This window comes from Mastacembelus armatus, chromosome 13 (assembly GCF_900324485.2).
Source record: "Mastacembelus armatus chromosome 13, fMasArm1.2, whole genome shotgun sequence".
Taxonomy (NCBI): Eukaryota; Metazoa; Chordata; class Actinopteri; order Synbranchiformes; family Mastacembelidae; genus Mastacembelus; species Mastacembelus armatus.
The window spans coordinates 10,676,158-10,685,677 of NC_046645.1; the positions used below are offsets into that span (position 1 = coordinate 10,676,158).

Consider the following 9,520-nt stretch of genomic DNA (forward strand, 5'->3'; position numbering starts at 1 on the left):
AACAAAAAACAAAAACAGTTTCAAATGGCTCCAAAACATGCATAAGCTTTAAGCAGTCTGGCACTTTACAAATGTAAACAATGAAAGAGAATTTACCATCACAACAAAAAGTACAAATTGAGGAAAATAATACACACCCGTTTTCACATGTAGGTAAAATTGCAGTTTTTTTATGCATAGAACTAACAAAAAAAAAAAAAACATCAGTAGATCTGACTATTCACATAAAATAAGGAAGAAAAAAAAATTTAAAAAAAAGGATCTGTACATATTGTCACAAAGTCAGGAGCACAACCTTTGCTAGGCCCCTTGAGCCCTGTAAACATTGTTAAGTGACAAGTGTTGTGACAACCAAGCGCTCTTTAAAAAGAGGAGTCTGAGAAACTGCAGGCCAACAGTGTTTGGATTCATTTCATCCCTGGGTCTGTTCAAACATCTTTAGTCTTTAAAAGGTCTTCTCAGAAGAAAACCAGCAACAATCTAGGTAGCACAATATGATCTCTCTCCAACTGCTGATTCTGAAAATATACTAACATCATTTTATTGTTTTATTTTTTTTTTATTCAATATAATCTGTTCTCTGTATTATCTGCCAGTTAATATCTGCCTGCACCTGTCCAGTGGGTCACCAGAGAGATAAATCACTCGTCTTTTGCATCCTGCACTGCAACGTGGTGATCAGCTTCCTGTGGCGGTGTGGACTGTGGTAGTGCACTTCCTGTTCAAAAGCTCTGGTAATCTCCCTGTTGAATGTCATGGCCTTGTTTTGCTCTGTGGTCTGAAAAAACTGTAGGCACTTTAGTTTCAACCAGCAGCTTCGCTTACAGTCATGACGAACATGGCTGCAGTGTGCCTCAGTGCTGGCAGAGATGATAGGACCGCCCGCTGCTTTCTGAAGTGCTGCAGCTTCTTTTTTTAAACTAGATTCCACTTTATCGTAATGTCAGTTCTATTATGAGATAAGGTCTTTTTATTTGAATGGGTGAATTAAATCCTATACAGTGCTGTTTTGATGTCTATCAGTGAATGAGAGCAGCTCTCAGGGTGCAGAAGTCAAAGCTAAGTTCGCTTCTGAGCTGTTCTCGAGTGGGAGATCATCCACTATGGCTGGATTCCTGCTGTTTTGCGCCTCCTCAACCTCCATGATTTTCACCACGTCACTTTGCATTCTGCCGTCTGTTTCGGACAGATCCAAACTGGCTTCATCCTCCTCCATTCTCACCACAGATGCGTCTTCCTCAGCTTTTATGGCAGCTAAAGTGTCTGCAGCGCTGGCCTGTGCGTACGCTCCTACGCTGGCGTGGCTCAGGCCGTGAACTTTCTTCAGGTGTTTCTCCAGAGTGGCATAGACAGTAAAGGGTACTGCGCACAGCTGGCACAAAAAGGAAGCCTTGGCTCCCTGAGCGCCATGGGTCTTCATATGGCGTGTTAACTTTGAACTCTGAGCGCAGGCGTAGTTGCAGAGGCCACAGCGGTAGGGCCGTTCACCTGTGTGGCTGCGGCGGTGCACAGTCAGGTTGCTGCTATTTCTGAACTGTTTACCACAGTATTCGCAGGCCTCGTCTTTCTTCTTCTTACCAGCTGAACCAGCAGTAATAATGTTGTTTCCTCCAGTGCTAACACCTCCTGGAACACTCCTCCGCTCATTGTCCCTCTGCCACTCCTGCAGAGCCTCGCTGACTTTGGCTGAACTCCACTCTTTCTCCCTCTCTACAATGTCTCCCCTTTCGTTCTCCCACTCTCCAACCCCTCGTACCTTGTCGCCCATCTCTGGGCGCTTGGGCGTACAGTTTCCACTAGCGATACCGCTCTCACCACTCCCTCCTGTTTCTCCACTCTCCAGTGAGCCTTCAGAGGGGCTGGCGCAGGGTGACGTGTGCTGGGGCTCTCCCTGTGTCTCTGCCTCCTCCTCCCCTCCCTCTCCCCCCTCTCTCTGACGCTGGTACAGCCTTGCCAGTTCCCTGTCTGACGGTCTAACCGGTAAGTTCAGCAGCAACAGGCCTGAAGGGTGTTTGGGCAGGGTCAGGTCCAGCTCGGAGTGGCCCTGGGCTCTCACGTCCGTACCAACCATGCCCTTTCCCACGCTTCCAGCTGGCTGCATCTGAAACCTCCCTCTCATTCCCTGCCTCCCTATATCCTCCTCCATCACAGCCATCTCCACCGACTCATATCCACTTCCTCCACCTCCAGCTTCCCTGTGATGGCTCCTTATGTGACGGGCCAGCTGGCCACTCTGGGCAAAGGCCTGCCCACACACTCCACAGTGATAGGGCCTCTCGCATGCGTGAGTCCGGCGGTGGGCAGACAGAGCTCGCAGGGACTGGAAGTTCTGGTCGCACATCTCGCAGTGGAAATCAGCCTGGAGTGCACCAGTCTGAGGGAAGGGAGAAGCCGCTGGTGGAGAAGAGGATGGAGACAACACCAGGCCCACTGGGGAACTGCAGGTGATGGTGTTATTCCCCTCTGCCAGTTCCCTGAGCCGCACTGAAAAGTTCAGAGCCTGCGAGTTAACTGTAGAGGAGGAGGAGGATGGGGCATGTGTCTGACGGGAGCGACTGAGGCGCAGGACAGAGGGCTGGAAGGCTGAGGCGAGAGTTTGGCTCAGGTGGCGTGGATCCAGAGTGGCTGCAGCCGATTTATGCTCTTTAAGACTTCCTCTTCCTCCTCTCATGTCCACGTCATCCTCCTCGTCCTCCTGATATATGCTGAAGGAGTGTATGTGCTGAGCGTGCTGTAAGAGCGCCCATGCAGTTGAAAACACACATTCACACTGCTGGCAGGTGAAACAGGACGGTGCCTCTGGCACTGAAAAAAAAAAGCAAAAAAAAAGCAAAAAGCAAAAAAAAAGTTAGTTCTGATTGGTTGAGAATAAGGACTGATATGAAAGACATGATGCTTGTTTGAAATGTCTTTACTTCCAGTAGCAGTAAGAAAAAAAATGAGGTAAATTTATAGACATACATTAACCCCAAAATTAAGCTGATAGTGTTTTTTTTTAACATCTGGCAGATATATAGGAAAACTAACCATTATTTTGAACCACATTTGTCTCCATGTGATGAGAGTAAGTCCCCAGTATTCCCTCTCTCCACCTGCTCCTCAGGTAAACATCTGGCTCTCTAGCTGCTCAACTCTCCACTATGTTCACCAGCTCCTCACTAACCTTGTCCATCTGTGTTTTGGTGCTGATCATGTAGTGTACGGTTGGGTTTTAGAGTTTGCTGGTGCCGGGAACAATGTGATGACAGAGGTGGGACGGGTAAGACCAGTGAGTTTAAAGATGGTACAAAGAGAAGGGGAACTGGTGCATTAAGGGTTAATTACCTGTGGCTTCAGCCTCTCATGTGATCCATTGTTATAATGATGATATTGATTGTGGCAGCGTTAGAGTTATAAACTTTGAGCAGCAACATGAGCAGAGCAGCACAGACGGACCGATACAGGCTCAAATAAGGTGAAGAGAAGGGCCAGCTGATGAAGAAGGGAGGCCTGAATAATGATAGAAAGAAGAAAAGAAAGGAAAAAAAAGTATGTCCTGAAGCAGGAGAGAAATCAGGCTGCAGAACCTGAAAGTCCAACAGAGGGGCCAGCCATGTCGCAAAGTACATCTGGAGATATTTTTATACGTGGAAAGCTTTGTCTCCTAAACGAGAGCCACTCTCCAATTAAGCTGCAAATTGCTAATTAGCAGAACGTAGAAAACGAACACTTTATGCAAATCAGGCACTGACTCAGCCTGCTTGACAAATGAGGCCTTTCTGCATAAATCAAAATTGGAAAGAAGATCCCCAAATTGAGGGGGAAAACAGTTCTTTTTTGGAGAGGTTCAAAGCCGACTCTGGTATAAGCCTCTTTCATGTTTCCTCAAGTCAAATCCGTCTGTATTTTACTGGAGGGGGGAGGAGAGTGAAGATGAAAAAGAGAGCAACTGTTTCTTTTTATTTTTGCCCATCTCCCGCCCTCCCTCTGTCTGGAGACGAGAGGAGTTGTGGTGTTCATGTCCTTTAACCTAGCCCGAGGAGAAACCCAGGAGAAGTTCAGATCCTTCTTTTAAAAATAGGGTGAAGAGTGAGAGCAGAAAAAAAGAGAGATATAGATAGGTAGGTCAGGGCTCGGGAGATAAAAAGAAAATGAGATAAAAAGATTATAATGTAGTATGGGGGGCCAAGAGACACCATGAAAATATGTCACCCCTTTGGATTGTACTTGAGACCCATCCTCCAACCCCAGCTCTCCCTCACCGCTGCCCCCCTCCCAAAAAAACCCCTCCAAATCTTTCCCTGAGGTAGGGAGGATGGGGGAGCTTTTGTCTCGGGGTCCTGGAGTGAAACACAATACCCAACCGGTTTCTCGTTCCTTGCCTCTCTCCCCTCTCACTCCTTGCTTTTTTTTTTTTGGTAAGGATTCCCATTTGGCCCGGGGTAGCACTTGAATATTAAGCAGAAGCAATAACTACTAATTAAAAATGCAGATTGGCTGGGAGCACTAACGAGCAGCAGGCAGAATCTCTTTTCCCTTGGGAGGCAGAGGGAGGAGAAAAGAGAGAGGGGGGGGATTGAATGAGGGCAAAGTGAAAGTGTGTTGAAGATTGGGGAAAGAAATACTGTGGGGGGGTGAGGAGGGGAGAGATGAGAAAAAAAAACAAACAAGGAGAATAAATAAAAAGGAATGAGACAGATGCACGCGGCTCTTCGGTAATCCATCCCACTCTACCCCCTTTTCTCAGCTTGTCTCTTGAATACAGAAAATAGATGGAGGCGCTGTCTGTTGTGGGATAACTGCTCTTTCACATTCACTCATCTCAGAAGCTTCAGATGCTCCGTTTCCCTCCCAGAAAACAGCTCGCCACTCACGCATAACAGCACTTCCTATTACTTACTGGGCAGGTTGTCCAATTATAACTGTCCTTCGCTACTTCTGCACACAGCAACTCGAACCCGTGACTCATAAAAATCAGAGGAGATAACGCTAAAAGCTTGGTAAAAATATAAATAAATAAATAAATTGCAAACTCCAAACAAATGCAACCTACATTCTCTAATGAAACTTTAATTCAAACTTATCCACTTTTACATTATTCACAAGCTCTTTCCCACCCGTGCCTCCTGCATTTGTCAGGTCTGTTGTATAATCCTGCGGGCACCAGATTATCAAGCTCATGTGCTCTCTGACTGTAAGTGAAAGAGAGAGACAGACAGGAAAAAAAAAAGAAACAGAAAAACAAGAGAGGTTGTGGACAAACGGAAATGGTTTGTGCACTCATCCTCTGAACGTTACACAAAGGAAGGAAATGCTAACGTGTGTGTACATGAGAGTTTCAAAATGTGCGAAGGGGCACCGATACCTACAGTGAGAGTGTGTCACAAGATGCTCTGGCCATTTGCAATCCTTTACAACATCCCACATACTCCTCCCTCACTTTGGAGACACTGACTGACCTCCAAATACATCTGACCTTTGCAGGGAAAACAAAATAACTCTCTTCCATCTCAAGCACATCAAATTGTTTTTTGTTTTTTTTTTTGGAAGGATTTTAATGAGAATTCATGAATTGCTGATTGAGTTTTGATGGGCTTGACCTCTGGAGGGACAAATTATTTTTGGCATTACATCACCGTGACAACTGTCATATTTTTGCAGCAAAAAAAAAAAAATAACAGAAGAGATGAGAAAAAAAAAATGCCTGAAAGAAAAATAAAAGTGCAAATGTATGAGACAATTTTCAGCAGAATGAAAATAGAGGGGAAGCTTAGCAGGCAGAGAATAATGAAAACAAGGACACAAAAAGAAGATGCATAAGATGAAGAAGAAGCAGGAGGAAGGAGGGGATTCCCTGGAGCTCATGTGGCTCGGCCCGGGGCAGAACAGTGGGAGATGGCAGCAGAGCTGCACATGATGCAATGTCCTCCATTACAGTGTCATGACAGCGAGGACAGTGCCACGCACACGTCCTCTCCTCTGACCATTTCGTGCTGCGGTGCAGGAGTGCACGCAGCAAACCTGAAACACCCCGGTTGGCCTCATAAACAGCGAAACGTGCTGGTTTTTAGAGCATGTGGTTTCAGTCTCTGTTGTCCAGGGCGCAGTGGATGACAGAGGCAGAAACATGTTTACCTGGCCATTCCACCTCAGAGACTGACACAGTCAGGGAGATGGGAAGAAGCTCTGGAGCTCAGGTGCTCAGTATGGAGCCCTCGGGGAGCCTTGGTGCCCTCTGAACGCTCCTGCTGCCTATCCTTTCCACACAATTAGCCTGTGCGTCACTAACTCATGCAGGTCTGCTAATGGCAACGGCTAGCTAATGAGCTGGACTCAGGAGGGAGGGGGCACAGTTGTTAAACGAAGAGAGGGACAGTTGAAAGAAAATAAAATACTACAAACAGAGTCGCCTATTACCAACCTGCCTTCTGTCTTCTTCTTCCGAGCACTCACCTGTCTTGCTGGACTCCAGTTTCGTTTTCACGCCAGTCTCTTCCGCCCAGACTCTGTCCCTGGCCGTCCCTCTCCTCAGTTCGATGAATCCCGGTCCCAGCTCGGCGATGAAGCTCTGCCGCGCTCGGTTGGCGGGTGAGGGGGGCGTGGCGTTGGCGTTTTGGGCCTGGTTTCGGGAGAGGCAGCCGCCCTGCTTGTGCTGGATGAACGCCAGGATGTGGGCGAGGGGGAAGGCCTGGCTGCACTGGCCGCAGGTCAGGAGGTCATGACCCTCGTTGGGAGCCTGGGCTTGTGATGGCGGAGGAAAAGGAGGCTGGTTACCTGATGAACCGGTACCATCCGCCACGTCACTGGCATCTGAGACAGGCAGGGAAGGGGGGGGGGGGGGGGGGGGGGACCAGAACCACAAAAAGATATGTCATAGTTTAACTTAATTTTAACAGAAACGGATGTTTCTGATGGTGTAAAAACACAAGGATTAGGATGTGGCCATCAGCTTAGAGACGCAGTTCATTACACAGGAGTGTAGGCACCACTGACCCTTAGTATTAAAAAAGTAAAGAAGTTTTATGAAGCTGAAACACAAAACAGCTAAACACAAAATGATGGACAGCAAGAAGATGCAATATTGTTTCGTTTTCTATCAGAAGGCAGAGTGAACAGCTTCAGGTTGTGGACTTTTGGTCCACACATTTGAAAGCATCACCTCGTACTATGACTGGCATTTCACCCACTTTTCAGGTATGTGATATATCAGCATGATAGATCAGCATTACAGGACAACTAATCCACATTCACACAAACCTTTAGCTCTGTGCTGAAAACACACAGACACGACCGAAACGTCAAGATGTAAAGCATCTTAGACTTCAAACGTCCCAGAACAAAAACAGGTGAATGCAGGAACAAGACCAAAGTTCAGATTTCAGCTTAAAGGTTGTTGTTGTTTTGTTTTGTTTTTTTAACACGTTCTCTCAGTAAATCAACACTTCACTAAAACTGGCACAAATGCAGTTAGACCTCAGTGGAGCAACAAACGTGCTGTAGGTGATTGAAAGCGCTACTTTCAGTTATGAGCACTACAGCAATGAGGCCAATCTGCTCAGCCAGTACTGACCACTTCCTTTAACCAACCCCAAACAGATCCACTCGCTGTGACTGAGGCCGCTGGGTGCAGAGAGAGCAGCCCAACTGTCGCATCTCTGCAAAGAAAAAAAAAAAACAACAAAACATCAACCCCAACTTAACGTGATTACGTGCTGAAAACCAAATTATTAAAAGCCTAAGGTGATGACTAAGGCCTTCACCTTTCACTCTCAGTAATACGTTACCCTACCACTCACAGGCAGCGGGAGTTTCTCAACAGGAAGTGGATTGCAATAAAAGAGAGAGAGAGAGAAAAAAGAGACTGAAGGTGTTGGGAGATAAGAGCAACCACTGTGTTTTTGCACTCACTGCTGTGTACAGGCCAGGTCATCTGATTCAGCGTTTACAATCTGACAGATATGTGGTTTTTAAAAGTGTGTGCTCTGTAGACAGAGGCCGACACTGGGGAGGAAACAGTGGACACAACGTAAAGCAAGTCTTTGTAGACTTTGGATATTTCCTGAAGAAAGTCTGCCAGGTCAGGGCAGGTAGAGCTCTTTGTGAGAGAGAGGAGGAGGAAGAGGACGGGAAGGAGGGAGGGGGGTCAGTAGACTATTGCTCAACGCGGTCATGGGCACACCTTGATGCCTGGACTAGGCCGGCTAGCACACAGGACAGGTACAGACAGTACAGTCTGAAGTCGGATCTCGCCAGTTGTTACTCAAAAATGTCACCTTTCCTGTTTCAGGGCTGCGCTGTTTGTGCAGACTTGCAAGGCGCGGTCTCACACACACACACACACACACACGCGCGCGCGCGCGCGCGCACACACATACACACACAGAGTTGAGTCAGGGCCTGTGGTCACACCAGACACGCACCGCTGGTCTCCAGTAGAGAACTGTAAAAAACAAATGGTGTTTTAAGTTTCTCTCTTGTTTCCTTTCAAGCATCACATGTTCCTCTGTGAGCTGCTCTTGATGTTTGAACAGCCTGAACAGAATCACATGGAGATCTGACCTGCAGTTTTATTTATGAGCGTTATTTAACTGTCCAAATATCACAAAAAAAAAAAAAAAAATAACATGAGGCAACATCTCTTGGCTTTAGGTGATGCGTCCGAAAACCAGGAGGAAGGGACAAAAACCGTCCAAGTTAAACCAGAGACCAAGAAACCTGATGATCGTCTAAGATACAAATATTAATAATCGTGTTCGGACCTGTAGCCTCTGAAAGCAACGTGCCAGTAAACCGGTCCTTCCTCTACGAAGACAACAGCAGCAGAAGTCTCTATCAGGACAAACGCGACAAGAAAACCATAAGCTCTTATCTAAATATTTACCTGCAGAGTGCGCATAAGGTAAATAGTGGGGTCGTTAGGGCCAGAGTAAACACAAGCATATTTTGAAACCTCTTGGAAAGTTTTATTGGGCTTTAGAATTAAAACAACATCCTTTATTTACTCCACCATTAAGCAGTGATAACCGGTGCCAGGGCGCATCCAAACCAGGCGCGCAAGTTGCCAATAAAACGAAACCACGACCTGAATTTAGTTAGGTTTCCTCCGAAAACATCACGGTGGACTCCAGCAGTCTCGACATGCCCACGCACCGCTGCTCTCCCTCCGGCTTACCTTGAATTGCACTCAGGTGCTGCGGTCTGCTTCCAAGTTTGCGCCTGGACATCGCGTCGAGCGTTTCGCGTTTGGCACCTTTCTGGGTCCCAAACAACAAGCCTCGCAAAAACCAAAATCCCTCAAGCTGTTCCTTCTCCGATAAGCTGACCAAAAGCCTCGCGGACAGACTGATAAGCCTGACTGGCCTCTGCCTGGACTCGCACCGAGCAGTGAAGGGAGCGTTCAAGTTCACGCTTCTTCCCCCGCAGCGAGCGGAGGGCAAAAGGGGCATGGGCGACTGTAGGCGCCGCCCGCCCCGTGTCTCAGTTCCTACGACTCTGACCCCGCCTTCCTCGGATAACACACTCCGTAAACACGCTACCACTT

General features: G+C 47.3%; 1 protein-coding gene across 1 annotated transcript; it reads right to left on the bottom strand.

Annotated features, from left to right (window-relative positions):
* Nucleotides 1-247: 247 nt before the first annotated feature.
* znf296 (zinc finger protein 296) lies at nt 248-9,440 on the bottom strand. The gene is made up of 3 exons (XM_026316014.1): nt 9,152-9,440; nt 6,433-6,789; nt 248-2,805 (listed from the first exon to the last, which is right to left on the bottom strand). The coding sequence occupies exons 1-3, from the start codon at nt 9,423-9,425 to the stop codon at nt 1,040-1,042; spliced, it is 2,397 nt and encodes a 798-aa protein (XP_026171799.1). The 5' UTR covers nt 9,426-9,440; the 3' UTR covers nt 248-1,039.
* Between the last annotated feature and the right edge of the window lie 80 nt (nt 9,441-9,520).

Excerpts from the sequence above, each read along its gene's own strand:
- znf296 (XM_026316014.1), bottom strand. The coding sequence starts at position 9,425 with ATGCCCCTTTTGCCCTCCGCTCGCTGCGGGGGAAGAAGCGTGAACTTG. Across the intron at positions 6,790-9,151 it reads GCACCTGAGTGCAATTCAAG|ATGCCAGTGACGTGGCGGAT; the intron begins GTAAGCCGGAGG and ends TGCCTGTCTCAG. Across the intron at positions 2,806-6,432 it reads ACTGGAGTCCAGCAAGACAG|TGCCAGAGGCACCGTCCTGT; the intron begins GTGAGTGCTCGG and ends TTTTTTTTTCAG.